This window comes from Nansenia antarctica, assembly GCF_963989245.1.
Source record: "Nansenia antarctica genome assembly, chromosome: 4".
NCBI classification, from domain to species: domain Eukaryota; kingdom Metazoa; phylum Chordata; class Actinopteri; order Argentiniformes; family Microstomatidae; genus Nansenia; species Nansenia antarctica.
The window spans coordinates 68,842,630-68,864,909 of record NC_137689.1 but is presented as its reverse complement, the minus strand read 5'-3'; the positions used below and the strand labels follow the sequence as shown (position 1 = coordinate 68,864,909).

The 22,280-nt window shown below is 41.2% G+C and overlaps 1 protein-coding gene across 1 annotated transcript; it reads right to left on the bottom strand.

Moving 5' to 3' along the window:
- Positions 1–2,714: 2,714 nt before the first annotated feature.
- Positions 2,715–21,779, bottom strand: tbx5a (T-box transcription factor 5a; the record flags this gene model as incomplete). The annotated part of the gene is made up of 8 exons (XM_080528556.1): positions 2,715–3,328; positions 5,243–5,472; positions 7,650–7,741; positions 12,494–12,646; positions 17,284–17,431; positions 18,991–19,110; positions 20,722–20,816; positions 21,633–21,779. 8 exons carry the CDS (start codon positions 21,777–21,779, stop codon positions 2,715–2,717), a joined length of 1,599 nt encoding a protein of 532 aa, XP_080384682.1.
- Positions 21,780–22,280: the final 501 nt, after the last annotated feature.

Here is a 22,280-nt window from a genome sequence, read left to right as displayed (position 1 = left end):
AGAGAGAGGAGAAGGAAGTTAATGGGTAAGAGGGTGAGAGGAAAAAAGAGAAGGAAGTTAATGTTCTGTTCAACTTTCAAATGACTTGTTTAACACAGAAATATTGTTTATGAATAAATATGACTACGCACAATGCATTTGGAAAAAGGTTAAATAAAACAAAGTTCAAATCAAAATAGACAGAATGTTCTTTTAAATTTATTGCAAGTATTCTGTAGCCTATATACATGTGTGTTTATTTACAACAAAGTAATCCATCTCTCTTTCTCTTTTAAACTTTTGACAACTGTAAATCTGTAAATCAATGTCCTGATTTCTAAAGCAGTAAGGGTTTATTTTTGATAAAGAAATTGAGCCTAGTAAAAAACAAAATAGTAACAAAAGAGAAGAAACAGGACCCTCTAACACTTTGAGTTTTTTTTTCAGGAGCGAGTCATTTTACAATACAGGAAGAAAATAAATACTATCGACAAGTAACATTCTATCAACTACAAGCATTTTCAAAATGAGTTTTTGTCCAAACATACAACTGACTTCTAACATGCGCCAGGACTTTTCTGGCAGAAATGAAAGACATTTGGACTAATTCAAAGTAGTTTGACTCTATATTTAGACTTTCTATAATACTCTGCAATGATCATAATGTCATACTACTATTTGTAAATAATTATCTTTGACCCTCACTGTTACATTCTATGCGGCCCATTTCTACCTTGTCCACTATAATGCATCATACAGAACCTTACATAGGACATATCGACCTGCATCCCCTTAATCATAACCCTAACCAAACCCTTAACCCTAACCCTAACCATAACCCTTTATCCTAACCCTAACTAAACCCTTAAACTTAACCGTAACACAACCCTAACCTTAACCAAACCCTTAACCCTAACCCTAAACTTACCCTAACCCTAGCCCTAGCCCATACCTTAACTCAGGAAATTCATCAGTTTGCAGGTCAGTGTTCCCTCTTGGTCCCTCCCTCCCTGCCTTACATAATGTTGCTGTTAGGTCAGATTGACGTTGACTATAATCATGGGAGAAGTGCCAATTTTTGGAGCATAAATGAAAAGATTGAGAAACAACACACATTTTACTGGGTACAACATGTAAAAAGAAGACTGCACTAATAAAAAAAAGGAAGAGTATTTCTGTTCCGTACACCAACATGAAGATATGCAGTTACTGAATCCTTTGCCTATCAAACCTGGCATCAATCGTATGGGGGGGGGGGCAGGGGGTAACTATGGTTAATGTCCAAATGATCCTAGTGCCTTAGCTTATACTGCAGTATTTCAGTTGAATATCTGGTTCATTGTCAACTCTGAAGGGTCTTCATACACCTTCCATGGATTCATTGCGAAGCAATCCACACAAGACTATTTCCATGTACCCACCAGCATTGTTGTAGCATTCCTTGGCCAGAGAGGGTTTCCACCAGGAGAGGCTGGTGGAAGTAGGAATCAGAGGACGGGCTCATTGTAATGCATGTAGTTCCTATGCCTTACAATAAGCCACGATTCCTGCCTCCACCAGCCTCCCCTGGTTTCCACACACCTCTCTACACACACAGTCAGCTTATTGCCCCATCACCTGTCACTCTGACCTCACCGTGACATTGCCATGACCCATGGGTGTTGGTGTGACGTCATAGTGTTCCACTCTTCAAACTGAGGCAGAGCAACAATGTGTTCTGCATCGTTACTATGGCTGCGTTCGTAAATTCGCTCTGAGAGCACCGCAGTGCACACTGGGTTCAACGTCATAAGGGGACCAAGTAATTTGATTGTACGACAGGCATTCCATGAATGCTGATCAGATTTCCAGAGCGAATATACGAACGCAGCCTATATGTCACCCCTTGAATTCCTTTTGATTAACGGTAGAGGTTTTAAACACCAAAATCGATGATCAATTGAGTAGACTATTCTTCCAAATAGTCACAACGAAGTGATGTTGTCATCCTCTGTGTTTTCGTAAGAGCAGCTTGTGAAAATGAAACTCTGAAGATAAAATATTTTTTTTTATACAAAAAAATGTCTCAAACATGTACAAATCTACAGAGTAAGGGTGAAAAGAGCCTTCTATTCGCACAATAAAAAGATGAAAACATAAGTCAAAAAATCCTAAACACCAAAGAAGCAAAATACACTATCAAAACAGGACCGTTTGAAAATGGGGGAGGGGGTGTGGGGTTCTCTTGTTGAAGCCAGTTTGTGCTTCTGTCCCTCCTGCTAAAGAATTAGCATTTAGCCTGTGTTATGTTTTTGTTTATAGTATCCTTGAAATGTCTTCTTCGTCCTCTCCTTCTTCTTCTTCTTCTTCACCAATGTTTCCGTCCGTCTCTGTGTTTGGCAAACCCCCTCCTCCCGGTGTTTGCCCATGCATACAGGACCAGTAACCCAGTCACCTGCACCCACACACACTGACTAACGCATCTTTTGAGCATGAAAATCCACGGCTCGAGGCGCAAATGAATGTCTCAACCATAGATCTCACGAGACTGCACAGCCAAATATAGTAGCTTCCAAAAATATAAATATAGATTTAATCTAACCCCCCCCCCACCACCCCGCCCTGATCCTCTACTCTATGTCTGTCCATATGTCCCCCTTCTTCCTCCTCCTCCTCCTCCTCCTCTTCCTCCTCCTCCTCTTAACATCTCCATCCTGATTGGCTGGCTCAACAGGAAGCAGTGTTTTTTTTTTTTCTTAGCTGCTCTCGTTCCAGTCGGGCATGATGCTGACGCTGTGCACGGCGTGGTACTGGTGAGGCGACAGTGTGCGCGGGATGCCGTGAGAGTACAGGTACTCGTTGCCCTGGAGACCGGCGGCGGTGGGCGACTGGATGCCCGCGCCGGGGCTGCACTGGCGTCCCAGAGTCCCGTGCGCTGCCGCCGCCGCCGCCGCCATGGAACCCTGGTACATGGCGGCGTGGTGGGCGTCGCCAAGCTGCGGGGAGGCGTGGCCTGCCACCCCGCCCAGTCTGGACACCAGGGGGCCCGAGGTGAAGTGGGCGGAGAAGTGCTGGTAAGGGATCCGCTCCATCGGCTGCATGGTGGCGACGGAGCAGCTGCCGTAAGGCGAGACGCCGGCCCAGGTGTTGCAGCTGATGTCCTCCAGGCTCGGGACCGTCTCCGCCCCCTGGGAGGAGCTGGCATACATGCAGGCCTGGCGCTGGCCGGCCTCCGTCCTATAGGGGGCGCCAGCCAGGCCCAGGCCCTGGGGGTAGACGACGGGCCGGTAGTAATGGTCGTCCTCGCTGGAGGAGCTCTCCAGGTAGGCCTTCTTGTAGGGGTGCTCCCCCGAGTGACAGTCATCCTCCACTGCACACAGAGGCAGACCAGATTAGTTACATTACGTCGGGTAACATTTGAATCAGTGCAATATAACTTAAGGAACACATCCAGAATATGTCTACTATCGTGGCTTGTTATATTCATAACATGAGTAATGTGTCTCTACTGGAGTGCAATGTGCTCGCTCTGACAAAGACAAACAACAGCCAAGGTTTAAAAAGCATTTGGTCGTTGATGAAGTTCACAGTTCCTGACAGTTATTCTTGTTGCTTGGCAACCCACTCGGCTCAAAGTCAGGCATGTGACAGATAAACAATACCACGCACACACTGTTACTGTAATATTTAAATGACTCTTTTCTATTTCCCCTTGAATGCCCACTAACAACCCAACCAGGGAAGAACCGAATCAATGATGTACCAGAAATTAGACCTAGCGGTTACACACACACACACACATGTTGACACAGTCAGGACAGGGGTCAAGACAGGGGTCAAGACAGGGGTCAAGACAGGGGTTTAATCGGGTACCGCTATTCTAAAACAAAGCACCACAACAAGAGACACGCCCGAAATCACACGTCCAGCACCTTCCGGGCCAAGCTTAAAATACTATCTTTGCACATACTGTATTATTGCACATTGCACATATCTCTTTGATATAGCCTCTTTTATACATCTATACGAATGAATGAAGTAATGAATTAATGAATGAATGAATGAATGGTCTTTATTGTCATTGCTATAGTACAGGTACCAAACAACGACATTTGGGAGGGGGGGCTCCCCTGGTGCTAGGAAAGAAAAAAGAAACTAAAAACTAAAAAAACAAGAAGGGAAAGGAGCTGGTTTACATAAATAAAGGCTATGTACACTATCCACTATACTATACTGTACTATACATTACATACTCTACATAAGCTACCGTAACTATAGCTAATAACTGTATATACCTCTAATCTACCATACTTGCCATTCTGTACCTATCACTATCATTGTCATGTTTTTATATCCTATATATTCTTATATCACTATTTTCACTTCTGGTTAGATGCTAAACTGCATTTCGTTGTCTGGTACTTGTACTCTGCAATGACAATAAAGTAGAATCTAATCTAATCTAATTAATCTAATCTGAGCTGAGTGGTACGGGGCTGGCTTGGCTCTACATCCAGTGTGACAACAATATATCCAAGCCTACGCAGTACAGATCGAGTTGGTCCTGTAGTGAAATGGAAATGAAAAGGATTGGGCTTTATTGTGTCATATCCTCTAGAATTTTATCCATGTACGTTTTTGTATTATGTGTGCTTGCTTTTAAAATAGTCAACTAAACTATCTCAATAAATGAATAATAGCTCAACATCTTATTTCTGTCTTTCTTTTCATAATGTGTTCTCAGCAAGTTATGTATCCTTGTGGTTTTTTTCTGTTTTTTGTGTGTTATCCTACCGTTTAGCCCCATGGATATGATTTAGTTTGTGGTTTCTCTTGTCTTATTTACATGTATTAAGCGTTCTTTGTAGTATATTGAAACTTGGCTATTGACGGGAGTGGAACTATGTACAAGCCTTCTTGGCTTCGTTCCCTCCTTGCACAGTTTTTTTTTTTATCATGTTGTGAGCTTAGAATTTTAAGGTTCTATCTCCGTTTAGGGCAGTTCAGAGATATTGAGCGTCAAAGTTTTTACATTCCATTATATTTTGTGAGATGGAGCCTTTGTATTTTATTAATTACTAACTAAAAAATGTCAACATTTTAAAAATAACACCACACAGGCATTAATAAACACCTAATGGATCAGATTATGTAAAAAAAACTAAATTTTGACCAAAAATGGAGATAGAACCTTATAATTCTAACGTCATGATGTGCTAAATAAACACACCAAACCAAATACAGCTCACGAGTCATGTGTTGTGAGACGACAGTTTCACCCTACCTTTCCTCTTGATGCAGTGGTAGTCCTGTCCGTGCTCGTGGGGAACGGGGTAGGACCCGGACTGGGGCAGCAGGTCCTGGGAGGTGCTGGTCACTCCGTTCTCACACTGGGAGTACTGGGAAGCCAGGCCGCTGGGGCTGGCCAGGCCCTGCCCCTCCCCACTGAAGGGGCTCTGGCTGGTGCCCACCCTCTGACGGACCGTGCTGCGGGGAACCACCGGGTACTCCTTACTGCTGCACACACACACACACACACACACACACACACACACACACACACACAGACACACACACACACACACACACACACAAACACACACACACACACACACACACACACACAGACAGACAGACACACATTATTATGACATTACATTAATAGTACATACACACAAGATACAGCTTAATACTGTAATGTACGTGGTATATTCTGGTAGGCTACGTACGTTGTCTACTAATAATACCAGCCCTGTGAACGCCACAATCACCACAACTACTACTGTACTAATATTATAAATATATAATATAGTGTTTCCACTATTCCAGAAAACCAACCTAATCATCTTCACAATGAACCATCGATTCACAATCATTATCGCAACTTATTTTAAAAATCTATTTGCATAATGACGATTATTTTCATGATATGCAAAGGATACACATTAGTCTACCAGAGGGCGTGCCCCTGGACATGGCCAACCCCCCCCCCCCGCCCAACCCAGCTGACGACCATACCAAATGATCTCTTTCATCCAAGGATCTGACACTATGGGTCTCAATGGCAACAAACCACATTCACCATCAATGAGTCACACCCACTTAGGATACACTCCTTGAGACATTCCTAGACGGATCAGGTTCCAGTGGAAAGACAGGGATGTATTTCACTACCATTAATCTACAAGTGTATCCATGAATGGACCGTTTTTGCTAACTTCTGTTTCTTTGATTTCGTGGACTGTTTCTTTTGAACCAGTGACCTGCTTTTGCAATAAGCTCTCCCCTTCGAGATGCTAACCAAGACCAGACGTGCTGTTCTTTGCTTACTGTACTTGGCAGGACAGGACAGTGGCATTTAGAAATGATTGGGTGGTTTGGACACGCGCCAGTTCAATTCACAAATTCAAATATATTGCCAGAAACCCTCTATAGCGATTCAACTCACGGTATTATTATTTTGTCACATGCGCCAAATTAATCAGTAGCCATTAATCAATATCAGACTGAGATAATCAAATATACCACCATGGTGTAAAGAAAATGTGTGTCAGGTAAGATATTAAAATGTGTTGCATATGGAGAGATATTTTCCAAGAAAATAAATACCTGAAACTTTTATGAAACTTTCCAATGTTTTCTCTCATTAACAATATCACACGGTTTGTAAAACGGGGTACTCCCTCACCTGCCAATGTGGAAAATCACCCCAAACCCCATTAGATTCACCTGCCCTGGATAATTAGCCAGAAAGTTCTCTTCTCCTATTCCAAATAAAACCACCTTGGCCACCCTGCCGTTTCCAACTGGGAGGCAGGGAAGTCTCAGTGCTGTGTGGAAAATCCAGCCTGCTTTTCCATTTTTCCTGTGATTTAGGAATTCTGTTTGAACGCACACAACGCCTTTGTTGGCTGTTCTGAGAGGAGGAGGGGGGGGGGGGGGGGGGGGGGGGGGGGTTTCAAACCAGATTTTCTCCTTTGAAAACGTGTTTCCACACAGTGTGGACGCACAGTCATCTGGAGTGAATAAGGGAGAGAGAAAGAGAGAGAGAGAGAGAGAGAGAGGGAGCCATGTGGTCACGCGTTCTGTAGCTCCCCTGGACCCAGGAGGCTGAAGCTATCATCAATGCACAGCAGAGGCAGCAAACGTCTGACTGGTGGTAGAATACCCCGGCGAAAAGAAGAGTTGTGTGTGAAAGAGAGATGTCGCAGCGGTTCAGAGGGCTTGCCAGATCAGCCATGAAAGCAGTTCTACATGCCTCCTGGCCACAGATCAAGAACTACACTTACCTCACAGCTCAGAGAGGGGTGGGGGGCTGTGTGTGTGGGGGGGGGGTGTTCAGGGGATGGCTGTCTGACTGCACTCACTTGCATTTGAGTGATTGAGGGATTATGATGGGGGCTCGTTAAATGACACTGTGATTACAATGTCAGTAATCCATGTGTAACTGTGGTTGAATTGATCTAGTCTTGTTTACAGACAGTTTGCTGTCATACAGTGGTGGACAACAACCCTCTGTTGACGGAAATGGATTGGACATTTTGGAATAAGAAATATCACTAAGGACAATAAATCACTCAACGTGAAATAAAGCTCAATGATTGGCTGGATAATTACTTGTTTGAGACCGGGACAGCCATAGCATGATAAGAACACATGGATGAGATGTAATATAACTCTGTGACAGTTACCTTTGCATCCGGGACATCCGATGCAATTCCATATCGTCACTCCCACGGAAGCCCTTAGCAAACGGGTTGTTCTCAATCTTCAACTGGGTTATCTGCAAGAACACATTTGTCATTGGTCGTATACAGAACGCAACGCATTACCATCTAGGAATGCTGCATGACCTGGTGCTGTTCTTTTTAGGGTTAGGTACTAGGTAGGTTAAGTAAGTAAGTAAGGAAATGGGAAATATAAGGGGTACTAATTATATAGACAGATGTATGAAACCTAGTGTGTTGTGTGCAAATTGATTGAATAAATACAAAATAAAATCCCCAAACTCCTATACTGATCTTATTAGGCAAATACATCACATGTGGTTGAGAAAAGAAAACATTGTTAAATAGTTGGATATAAAAGAAACATTTAAACTTGTTTTACAACACCCTTTGTTTGAACCACAATGCCTATTTCTTGTATAACCTGTCAGTTCTCCGAGAGCGATGTTTTTCTCTCGCGACCCTAAATTGACATCAACAATTTCCCGTGATCCCAACCACTTAATTACGGCCTGCCACGTGTCTTTTTTTGTCTTCACAGAAAAAAACGAATGTGCATTTTTAAAATCACATCATAGCGGTTAGTTTGAAATCGGGGGAGCCTACATGGGGTCCCAACCTTTTAGAGAACTGCAGGAAGACACCCTCACTATGCTCAGATGCTCTGCATATGGAACAGAACGCATGATGACAGAGTATGAAACACTGTGTTCACACGCACGTGGTCAGTCTTATGAAACACCAACGTTTAAAATAACCACACGAAACCTGGGCAACAAAAAGGTCACTAAAGCTGTGGTATAATGCCTTCTATTTTTAGTTACTGCGCACTTCATCCCTTTTACGGACGTTGTCCTTCCCCCTGTCTTGAATATCCCAGTTGGATGAAATGACCATACATTCATAATGATATGCACAATCCCAACATTCACATTTAATAGCCTATGTTTTTACCAATACCAGTTTGTTAAATCTAGTTTCTTATTTTCTAACCTGTGTAACTTCGAGGAAAAAAAACACTGCAGCAAGTTAGAGATGACGCCAAGCATTCACTTTGTCATGGAGAGCAACAGCCTTGGAAACAATTCCATGATTTTGATTGCATGAAATAAAGGTTTTCAAAGCTCCCAGCAAAGAGGTTGAACAGAATGCAGGATAGCCCTCTCCCTTCCGCAGGGCGCGCGGGTTCTGCATGCAGGTAACAAGTTGGCGGGTCTAGTGGGCCTCGCGCTTCCCTCCCTCGGACAAGGCTGGGGCTGTCCACCCGAGCTGCCTGCTGCTCTCACCTTCAAACCTTGTCACGTATCTCTGGTTGCGTTAAAACAGCTTCTTAGATTCTCGTTAACCCACGGTGAGTTTTGCAAACATGTAGATTTTCTTCGGTCAGTACATTTGGAATTAATTTGGAGAGAAGCCCCGACAGGCGCACATAACAGGCGCACCCCTGCGCTTTCAGAACGAGCTACCCCAATCTCACGTCAGAATTCGACGTTTGTCCATAAACGTCGAATTCTGACGTCTGCCGTGTGAGACCAGGTTGCGGATTAATACAATATTATGTGTGGACTTTCAAGCTTGTTTTATCATGTTCAAACGACACAAAAAAAGGACAGTATAGCCTATACACAGAGTAATTCATTATCATGAACATATCTGTGGCTAGTGCTATAGAGTTTTAAGCAGGCATATATTATACTTGAAAATGGGCCGTTTGGCCATGATATGCAACGGACCCATAACCTTCTGTCTCTCTACATAGCCTATACAAAATGTGTTATTTAACATTTAATGCACTGTGTAGCTAACAGTATTTCAGAGATGTGGTAAACATGTAATTGTTTAATTAGCCTATCTGTAGGGTATTACGTACAGGTTCAACACGACATGTCTCAGATGTTGACACTTGGTTCGCGGCTTGATTAATTGAATCAAGTGAAAACTTGTTCTAAACGCAAAGTTAAATAGAACTTTATTTAAAAAGTGCTTACAATCTGCTCCATGTTGGTGGGACATTAAAACGTATTATTTCAATTTACACGAGTTCAATCCAGCCTATAAACATAATTACTATGTTATGCGCTCACCTTTAGGCCGTCAGAGAGAGCTCTTTGTCACTCGTGGCCTTGGGTGACAAAAGGTTGTTTCAAGAAAGTTTTTCATGCCAGTAGATAATTTCTGGAAACTCTTAAACAACTCGTTAAATAGGCTAGCACCAAACTATTTGTTACTAAAGGCGGTTCATTATACGGAACTATACTGTAGTAAAATGTGAACTGCCACCTCTGTGAACTGCAACCATGACACCAATTCAAATCGTAAACAAAAAAAACAAAAAAAACGGATAGGCTATGTAGATATAGATATGTGTTGATCATGCATGTATTTATATTAATGTCATAATGTGTAGGCGAAGTTGACATTCACTTTTTCTTTATGGGCACATTGAAATGAATAGCCTACACAGACTTTAAGATGACTAACGGGGAATGATAATAATAATAAGAATAATAATAATAATAATAATAATAATAATATCTTAGATTTAGGAACCCAAGGACGCTTTACAAATGAACAGAGAGACAGTCAGACAGACAAAAACAGAAAAACACAATAACAAAATAACAATGCCAAAAACTGAACAGGGGCCAAAGGCCTTCTTCAGAAATATGACAGCATATCCTCGATTTTAATTTGACAACGGAAAACATGAGAACGTTTCATATTTCTGTAATCGTTTATTCAGAAGATAAATATCAACTGTATTTCATTATGTTCGTTTGATTAAAACCATCAACAGGTGGCTGCGGAACCGCCATGTGCGCATTCGTGCGCTTTTCTCTCATTTCAGTCAACTTTGGTTGCTGTGTTGGCAGATGGAGCATTTGTTTGATTTAGGAACTCTTGCTGCTTAAACTTGAGCAAATTAGAAATGAATGTTTGTCTGGAAGTCTGGCAAGTTCTCGTAATATTAATTAGCCTGGAGTTGCATTCTCTGGAGCCCTCAATAAACTCCCAGAAAATAATTAATGGTTTCTTCAGTCTCAGTCATTTGGATTTCCTGTTTCTCTGAGAACAGGGATTGGTTCAGGACACATTAAGGGTCCTCGCCCCCTCTCCCCATATTCCCTGTGTCCCACACTAAAATCTGACTCCAACATAGTTAAAAACGGATGTTAAACAGACGTACAAATGATTAGTGCACCCCAAATATTATCAGCAGTCGGAATGTATGGAAAAAATAATAGATATAGTTTATGGTAGATTATTCTGGTGTCTTTTTTCGCTGCGTCAAGCGCACGTAATAAAGCGCACGCAATAAGTGTGTCTAAAAGTTTTTAGTCGAGAATATAACATAAAATAGATTTGGAATATGGTTGGACGGCAAAAAAAATACTTGGGTTTGTATGTTGAACTTACCAAAAAGTAAAAACAATTAAAAGCCAAAGTGTTTCGACTGTGCCAATGTCTTGGCAGGTACTTCCAGAAGTTAGGGTCCCATATAGGCCTACGTTGTAAATATGAACTGTTGGCAATAGACTAGTAAATTGCTTTGAATCTGAAAATAGAAAATAAAAAAATAAAAATACCATAACGCCAATCAAAAATAATGAAGTGGCTTTCCGAGCAGACATGCGACCGCTGAAAGAACGGCGTCGAATAACTACTGCAATGAAAATGTTGCTTTATAAATGTAGGCCTTTAGTGACAAAATTGGAAAAATATATTTCGATTATTGAAAACAAGCCAACGAACCAAACTAGTCAATGTTATTCTCAGTTCGTGGCTTAATTGTATGTTTGCATGAACACTATGAAAATGGTAAGATAGATGGTTGTTTAATAGTACGGATAATGTGACTTATTAATAGATTAAATATAAACTATTTTACAATAACGCATTCAGCAATTATATGCGCTCAAACAGGTGGTTGCTTCAGTTCAGTTTCAAATAATAATAATTGTTAATAACTACAACAATAATAATGATAACAACAACAACAATACTACTAATAATAATCATAATAATCATAATAATATAATTAGAATACGTAACACTTAGCCTATAAACATATCATGAAATACACATATAGGCGGTATGGCTATAGGCACATGAACCTTATCTAGACTGCATCATTCACTCAACAATACGTAATGAAACGGGACCAGTCACTGAAACTTCGAAAAGTCTCTTGAGGTCGTGCCTCTCGTCCAATATTTTGGACTTGCGGTTACCCCGGCCCGTAGCGCTCACATCGGCCAGTGATTATGATTATTATGATAGGCTATCAATGACTATCAGACATGCGCGCGGTGTTCTGCTTCAGCTCACGGTGACATATCATTTCATTAGACTCCATTTGTGGTGAAAGGATACATTCAATCCTCTTTATTATTTACGCTTTGATAATCAGCTCATTCATCAGCTTTGAGGCTTCCCGTCACGTCTCCAAGGGCAATGTGCAACACAGAAAGGCCCTTACCTGGTGTTTATGAACGGATTTCGATTCATTCGTGCATGGTGTCAGACTACCACTGAATACGATTTGTGCCATTTTCAATGAAATAGTCAATCAATTAAAACACGTTTACTGTATAGAGACATGGCTTATTGGTGGTGTATAGGCTAAACTTTTCAGATACATTTTTTTTTATCATATAGCCTTTTCAGCACTTTTTACCTTACGTAATAATACATCTATAATACACTCGATATTACTCGAGTGTCGAGTAAAAAGAACTTTGTGTTATTCTTCAACACAGTATCATGACTTAAAATGACTGAAATGTGTCCAGAAAGGCTAAACTTACCTTATGGTTTTGGTAGGACGTGACCGCGATGAAGGCAGTTTCAGGGAAGACGTGGGTGCAGAAGGCAGTGTTTTTAGAGCCGAAGCCGTTATTTTCATCCGCTTTCACGATGTGGATCCTGGGCTGGTATTTATGCATGGAATTCAGAATAATCTATACAGAGAAAGATATATGTCATTAGTAATATATTTCTGTTTTGGCAATTCCTGACAAATATCCTAATAGGCCTACATAATGCCGCAAACCCACTCACCCATCTGACACTGAATTTAAATCTTTACTCCACTCAGATTTACTGTAGTGCTATTTCCTCAATAAAATCTAGATTGACTCAAACAATGCGGGACAAAGTGACTCGGCTAAATGCAATAGACCTATTGTATGTTTTAAACTACAAAATGACATAGACCTATATACATGCTGGGAAGATTATGTTATAGTTAAATATTTGATACATTTTTCATTTGATAAAATAGCAAGCCTATAGTAGCATATATACGACTATAATTGATTGAATTTCTAGTGTAATCAACATAAATAGAACGTTTATGCATGTCTTGTACATTGCACGTATACTCTACAACCCCAAATCCCCGCGAGGCATTCAGCCTATACCCGTTCAGTGATACATTACAATACCATTGACATCGTATGTGACAATACAAATGTGTCGCAGCATGTAGAGTTCCCATTGTAGCACATGAGCATCTTGGCTTTCCCTACTTTCCCCCCTGACCTCACTGACCTAGTTGGTGCTAAGTGATGACTAGCCCTTCCATCGCTGGGCCTGCTAGTCCTGGCGACGTTAAGACGCAGTCCACCCAGTTGAACTTGAGCCCTGAGCTCCTCAGCTCATGAGGCCCTGTCATCCGGGGGGCCTTAGCCTAATTGTTCTGACATACCAAGGAGTCATGACCATCAGCTGTGAACAATCTAATAGTTTTTAATTTAATCAAATCCACTTATATTTAGAGATAACAAAACAGGTTTTTTTTTTCTCCTCCTAAAGACCAGACCCCCCCCCCTCCTCCTCCACCTGGCCCCCCTCCCATTGGGCATTCCTATCTGTTATCTTTAAGCTTGTTTTAGTACCTGCCTTTCACTGAGCCTGCTGCATGCAGAGCTAGGAAAGAAAGAGGAGGATGTCTTGACCTCCAGCGCTGGTGGGGGCGTCTTAAGGTACTACAAAGACGTGACCTCCTGGCTCATAGCTGAGGGCCCGTTGAGGCTCAGATGAAGGGTAAACAACAGACATCCATTGTGATTGTATTTATCAATAGGACTTTGATTGTATTTTATTGTGCAATGAAATGTTCCTTAGATTTTTTTTTTAAGCTAAGTGGTTATTTCAAAAGCCCACCAGTGTACACAGTGTCAAACACTGCATTATAACAAAACATAATTTTTGCACAATATGTATACGTGAAGTACATATAATATATACTCTGCAGGATCCTTTAAAGGTTAATAGATAAACTATTGATAGTGCAGAAAGAACATAAAAACACATCATTGCACAGAATATTCTGGTTAATTTTGGTAATTTTTCTATCCTCGCTTCTATGCATCATGGTCAGGGACGAACAAATACACTATGAACACTATCTAACACCACACAAAATGCAAACCGTAACTTGCCAGACTACGACCCACAACATTGGGATGGTTTGATTTACCGAATGACAGCAACTATGTTGTAAGATGACAGCCACCATGTTGTCTGACTTCCTGAAGATGAACACATGTGTCATGTACATTTCTTCCAAGTCAACAAAACGAACCACAGACAGTTGGTTCCCAAAACCCTGCATGTCTGTGTAGTGTATACGTGTGTGAGTGCAAGTGTGTGTGTGTGTGAGTGAGAGTGTGTGTGTGTGGTGTGTGTGTGTGGTGTGTGTGTGTGTGTGTGTGTGTGTGTGCATGTGCGTGCGTACATGCATGCATGTGTGTGCGAGTGCATGTGTGTGTGTGTGTGTGTGTGTGTGTGTGTGTGTGTGTGTGTGTGTGGACCACCCACTAGGGCTCCAGCACACGCCTCGTCCCCCCCACCCTGCCGTCCCGGGTCCCTGTATCTCCCGTCTCCGCGGGTCTGTAGGATAGTATATAATGATAGTGAGGGATCACCCTGGGTCTCCGGCGGCTGCCCTCTGCTTTCAAGTCGCTTCACATCAGAGGGCTTCCCGAAGCCTCGGGATTAACAGGCTTTGTACACCATCATCTATAGCTCATCTCACACTGCCATCGGAACATAAACAGAGGGAGAGACACACTCCACCCTCCTGGCGAAGACATGTGTGTGGGAACGACAGGGGACGACTGCAGGAGCAAATTGGGGAGAAGATGAATAACACTGAGAGATGTTTCTCCAGTTCTGAGGAAGATCAAAGGGATAGTCAATGGCCCGTCGGACAACTTGAGCCAGAAATACCGAATCGTAATGCGAAGAATTCACATGTATATTATTGGTATCAAGTAAAAATGTAAACCTAAACGGTCTGCATGTAAGCCAAAGTAAAGAGTTTGAGATTCAAGAGAGACAAGCAATTTGGATGTTGTCAATAAGATGCATTGCAACATTGGCCACAGCAAATAAATATCCCTTTAACTAAATCACATCCAAAATAAATGTCGAACATCTAATTCGTGACATAACAAATATATCCATGAAGATTAAATTAATCCAATGGAAATGGTCTAGAAACCTTATGGTTAGCCATTCGGTTGTTAAGCGTGACGTTTAGCAATTTCCGGGTCCAAATAAAAAAAAATCCCCGCACCAGAGTACCAGTGTACTAAAGCGGTAGAATGACAGTTCAATCGTTTTTTTCGACTCGGATCTATTCATGCAACAAGGGACACAGCACTGCAGCATTTCGAAGAGAGCGCCTCAGCCAACGTTGGACCCGGAAACACGTCACGACTTAACAACCGAATAGCCAGTATATGCTATCCCAGCATGCTCTGGGGCCAAGGAGGTCCTACCCTGTCTGGTGATGTGTGCTAACCACCAGATCATGTCTACAGTCTATGTATACTGTCCCTCCACCTACCCGAGATCAACCTACATATATGAAGCAGATGCGTTTGATCCACAGCCACTGTGAATGTATACATTTTTGGAATACATGCATGGTCTCAGCGAACACAGCGACCACAACCTAAGTCTTGCTAGCACATATGCATGCAGATCTCTCCATCTAAACTGAATACCTCATAGATCACAACCTATACAGTATGTCACAGACATGTAGGTCGCTTCCTTTAGTCACTCCTAACTGGGACCTACACATCTAGGCTACATCATGGAGGACATGTTTCAGCTCCATGTCTGAAGCTAGTAATTATAAATCGTCTCTCTCCGAGTTATTTCAACCAGCTGGACCAACAAGCTGATGGAATATTTTTCTGGCCCCAGCTCCAGTATTTCATTTATGAATCCCATGGTACTCTCTCTAGGCACGGCAGAGGGCAAGCCAGGAACCACTGCAACCAATCAAAAATGCATTCATGGCCAGAAATGTACAACACCGCTCGCTCGCATTCCGTCCAAGCTCCAATTTCATTCTACCAGCTGGGTTTTGGCAAGGCAACAATCACTATCAATTCTCACACAGCCAACAACGCCACGTGATCAGCAGGCAGAGATAGAGACAGTGGGGTGTGTGTCTGTGTGTGCTGTGTGTGCTGTGTGTGTGTGTGTGTGTGTGTGTGTGTGTGTGTATGTGTGTGTGTGTGTGTGTGTGTGTGTGTGTGTGTGTGTGTGTGTGTGCGCGCGCTATATGATTCTTTGGACACTGTGCCCAGAATATAAATTAAATCTCAGAACTAATTAGAAAAACAAATGCCCTACTGCAGTGATTCTATTGGAATTGTGAGTAGTCGTGTGACTATACCCTCCTATTACTTTACTATCATTTTTTTATACCATACAAATAAAGACAAACATTGCTCAGTTTACTAAACACCAGTTGTTGTGAAATGTCTATGTTTGCATCCTTCTCTGATAGGACTCACAACACAGTTTTGCTCCAATATAATAGGTGACCGATACAGATGCTATTCTCAATATAACTGGCTTCATTCAAGACATGGTGTTACCAACCAGCCTTCAGAGGTTCAAAAACAGCTAGGCTACAACATTTTATAGTTTTTTTTCCAACTCACAATTACAAACCAAATGTATAATGGACCATCCTGTAATTTGTACAATTGTATAACTGTATTTACTAGATCTACATTTAAATATATAATACATATCACTTCCGTATAACATTTTTGTTCACATCATTTGTACCATTAAGCTTGTTTTTTTAGGTCTGGGATTTGACAATTGTATTATAATCAGACCAATCCTCTATTCTCTGTTGAGTTATCTAATTTGGCCACTATGTCACCCACACCACAAAGGCCGTGAAATCTCATGCCAAGAGCCATTTCTAACATCGAAGCAAATCGATGATGTAAGTGATGTTTGTGTTTGCTGCACCGGGTCAGACACGGATCACAAAACCCAAGAGCCGGATGAGTTCACATTGAGAGGTGTAGTTTGTTAAAAAAAAAAAGGAACGAAATAAATACCATAGCCTACCATCTAACAGACACTCTCCCAAAAACTATTTGGATGAATTTCAGTCATTAGGCTATAGCCTAAATAATCAATGCAGATGTTGTTGATTCACAAAACAATCATGTAGCCTAGGCAACACAAACAATATATAAATATATCATGGTATAGGCCTATCTTGAGAAGTGCCACCATAAGAACAGACACGCATGCGCAGTAAACGTACGTGTCCAAAAGGATCCAGGTGGTTGTTTGTCAGTTTCAGCTTCTGGAAAGAGACTAGCTGCCGCATCCAGTGGGCCCCTGTCGCCGGTGAGTCCGGGTGGACGTAAAGCCTCCCAGGCATGGCCGGCTCTGCCTTCCCGGTAACAGACCTTAAACAAACGTCAGCGTTTTTTTTTTAATTATGTCCCAATACTTTGTTTACTTAACATATGCTGTCTCAAGCTATACAAGCATTTTCTAGTCAAAAAAATGTAATTTAACACATAACATTTAAAAGTGTTATGAAAAATTAATGACTTCATTGTTAGCCTATCTTTAGATATATCCTCCTATTACCTTTGAATTGATTATCTTTAAGCAATATGCTATGTTGAAGTGTGGTCTAATTTCTAGAATATTTAACCCAGAGTGGAGATAGTTTATATTGACTAACCAATTAATAAATTGTATTGTGTTTGTTGCGTTTCCTTCATTCGTATTTATATAGGCCTACGTCCTGTCTTCGAATGGCCTAATTGAGTTCACACTTACTACGCTGCAACAGCAACAAAAATGGGTATGTATGTATATAAATGAAACTTAAAGCCAATAGATGATGGGCGTAGATAAGACTAATCTAATACTTTTCGGTGCGTGGCCCTGACACCATGGGGTTGTCATGGGTCAACATATTGTAATTGTATGTATATTGACATACAGCTATGTGACACGACCAGACATGGTTTCCCAACGGAAGGCATAATTGATCAAGAAGCGGGATTAATGGCAAAAACATTCGCTGCATGTTCTATAGCATGTGCAGAACGGGTTGTCATTGGCATTGACATGTGATTATCATGGTTTCGAAAACCGCTGAACCCTTCTTGACCAAGGTTAGAGAGACAGGTGGCCTCTACCAGAGCCTCGACCGATCCGTGCAGACGGAGTCACGCTATCTGACGTGAGACAATGAGATGGACTTAAGGCAAATAGACGTGTTTACGTTACATCGATGGGGTAAGAGAGACTTGACGTCTTAGAATGTTTGAAGAGCTATAGGCCTTTAGTTTATGTTCCACTCAACCATCTTAATTTGACACAAAATTATCCGAATGCATTCGGCTGTAGGCTAATGAGATACACTTCCCAGCTCTTGTCAAGGTGCCCCAATCCACCCCGAATGTATATTTTTTTAAAAACTAAAAAAAACGTAATACACGTTTGGAAAATATCACATTCAAGACTAATGATAATATAACAATGCAGATTGACCGGGAAAGACATTCAAACATCAATAGTTTGCCCATGCATTATAGGATAGGCGGCCTATATGTAGGTAATTAGTCAATCTTAATAATATAATTGTAATTGTAATCTCGAATCATATTTTGTATTAATAATGCACAACAGTGTGTTAACACGAGACCGATACAGTGGTTATGATTTTACTTCTGTACAGAAACACAACTATTGCGTATAGCCGAATCTTTATCTTAACCGTCAAGTTAAATGGGCTATAAAACTCGAGGGAGGAGCGAGAAAGTTACACTGCTCTCCCCAAACAGAACACTTCATTATGACGGTTGCAAAACATCTGGGATGTGGAAGTACAGTTGACAATTTGTATCGTATCATGTGTGCAGGTATAGACCTACTTATTGTCATATGCGTGTGGATATTGGCATTAAAACGATCCCAGAGGCAGTTATTTTGTGAAAGTTTTACGCACCATTTATTATCGGCGAATTTGTAGCGATGGTCGTCCGCAGGCACTATATCCATCAGGAGGATATATTTTGTTTTGGGGTTCAGTCCGGTGACCTTCACTTTGAAGCTGGGGAACATTCGCCTGGAAATGAAGCAAGATACATGGTTAGTATAGGAGCCAATTGCTTACAAAGATAGAAAAGAAGTGATTTGTTATTGATTGATTTGTTATTGATTATATGGAAATTATTGTTGCTATCGGCAAAGGTCGATCATTCAATAATATACATTGTAATTTTATGCACAATTATGAATACCTTAATGGACCCATTAAAGCTCATCTCAGTTTTACTTTTAATGGCATTCAGGTTCAAGGCTATTGACTCGGGTTCATGGACGTCAGGCCTAGCTTGTTCAAAACGCTCACTAGGGGGTCAACACCAGTTGAGCCATGTTACCAAATGACCACGATAACATGCGTATTACTACAGCAATAAATAAAATTCACAAACAACAAATGCAAATGCATTGTTTTTTCTATCTGGGAACCGACTGCATGCACGCTTTTGTAACAAACTGAAAACGTTAATTCATTAATTTGTTCTGAAGGGAAAAGGTCCATGTTTGATTCAAGAGGCCGAATTGTGTAGAGCCGGGTGCCTTTTCCCCACTTGGATCATTGTTCCATGAAGAACGCATGCATTTTGAATTCAATGAGAAATAGAGCGAATGCCAGAATAAGTCGTGCGCCGAACGTACAGGCCTGTCTATTGAAATGACTAGGGGGAACGTCGCTCGAGCCAGGCATGTACAGCAATAACAAGACACTAGTGATCTGATGGGGAGGGGTAGGGAGGAGTGAGGAGGGAAAGTCTCAAGCCCCCTCAAAAAGACGGAAATGAATGAACGGAATATAAAGGCGGCTTTATGCAGTATAGTGAAAGAAACGTGAACCTGTCCCGAAGTGCACACTCGAAGGACACTGAGACAACATGTCCGAAATGAATAATAAATACGTAAGAGCCACAAGACGATTTGTTAACATGAGCAGAGACCACCGACCATCATGCATATTCAAGTTCACACTCAGCTCCAGTCAGCCAGTTTGACTATTTGAACACCTTGATAGTTTCTAAGCAATCCCCGCAGGCAATTACTACGTTGTTTTGTGCGTAGACCGCCATCATCTCGGCCAATCTACATTGCAGATCATGTCTATGTCTTGGAAACTAATCCGATAATATTTTTAAAATATGGATAAACATTGAATATTATTATAACCTAAAGTAAAAGATAACCTAGCCCACTAATGCATCAAAACATATTGAAATACGTCTTGATAAAAACTCGGAAGGACTTGAATGATCCCTATAAGTTAATCAGACCAGCTTTGCCCTATTCTCTTTTACTCTGTGCAGTGGTCAAGTACTATGGCAGCATCAGATAGGCCTACATGTTGTCAAAACCATCAAAGCACAACATACAACATGAATCAATAATCTATCATCAATAATCAATAATAACCAACGATTTATTCATCATAATTATGCAACCGCATATTTCTGTAGGCAAACCAAAACAAAGCAAAAGCCCTAAAACGAGACTATAGGCCTATTCATTTATAAATGCGCTCAGAAAAGAAACCGTAAGGTATTTAATCTTTATTTTAGGAAGTTTCTGAACTGCGTTTTCATGGCCAGCATTTTGTATAGGCGATTGTAACGTGCAGTGTAAACAAGAGAGTGTCTCTTACCGTCCGGCTTTGGTGATGATCATCTCTGTGCCCACCTCGTGGAACTTCGCCCACAGTTCCCTCTCGTGCAGGTACACTTTTATTCCTTCCATCCCCTTGAACAAATATAAGATTTAGGAACATCAGTATATTAGCCTCCGTGCTGTTCAGACCGTTTAAGAGGCGTGTGGCTACAGGCGACAGTGACAAAGGCCTACAGCCGAACTCTTACTCACACTGGAAGAGTTGAGAGGAAGGTCACCTCGACAAAACTATCCACTAACAATTCCTGTTATTATCAGGCGTGTTAAAATATATATATTATACGAGATTATCGTTAACGATGTAATTGTGTAAAAGCCCATGCCTTGCTTTAAGTATCCATTTGTTATGATAACGGCGAGGGCTTATTTTTTGTTAATTAACAACAATTCAAGAATAATGTCTACAGTAAAATGTAGTAAACTCCTTTTAGTTTCACAAAAACGTGGATATTTCATATTAACATTATTTTTAAATAACATAAACAATACCCCATGATATATATCCCATTGTAATACCATGTAAACATGTAAAACAAACGCATGCAAAACAGTTAGTAAATAACAAAGCTAAACATAAGCTAAAACCAGTACCAACTACTAAGAAACCAAACGAGCAAATTGACAAATTATAGGCAAAACGGTGACATAATAGCTATAAATAATAATAATGTAAAAAATGCACAAGCATAACAATTTCCTAACTTAGTTTTGGGTTACAGAAATAGGCGTGAAAGGTTGACATTGGGTGTAATTCTCACACACCTCATTTACAAAGTTGATTTTTTTTTCTGCATAACATATTTGACACGTAAAGGCCCACAGTAGCCCCAGGCAGTGACATAAGACTCGGCCTAACGCAGAGCGGCGAGAGGAGTGTGTGGTGCTAACCTGTTGAATATATGTCTGCTGCGAGGATGGGGATTTGCTCGAAGTTCCATTTTGCTTTTCTGTTTTACTGTCACTGTGTACTTCCTTTGAGTCCGAACCGCTGGGAGAACTTTGGAGCCCAAAACTGGTTTCCTCCTGGTCCGCCATGTCAGGAGCTCCGGAGACCACCGTCCCAACTGTCAGATCGAAACAAAGGCGCATGCAGTTCAACGTCAGATTCCCACTCCAACATAAGTCCCTTCATAACTTGTATTTACAGTTGACATGACCAAAATAACATTTGTTATAGTTATTAGTTGTTGTGAGAAGGGTACAATTTGTTTTGACCTGAATAGGCCTTGACTAGACACACACGCGCGCGCACATACACACACACGCACACACACACACACACACACACACACACACACACACACACACACACACACACACACACAGATGACCAGAACTAACTTTTTTATTTTGCGCCTACTAGGCCTAATACTTCTGTCTCATAGTATTATCAATAACATATCAATAAAGCATAGATAGATATTTGTTAACTGATTCAACATATTTCATATTCAGTCTTGTTCAGGTTTTATACACTTTTGGACATGAACAATGACAGTGAGTAGCCTAGTAATTTAGGACTAATTCAGTGACAGG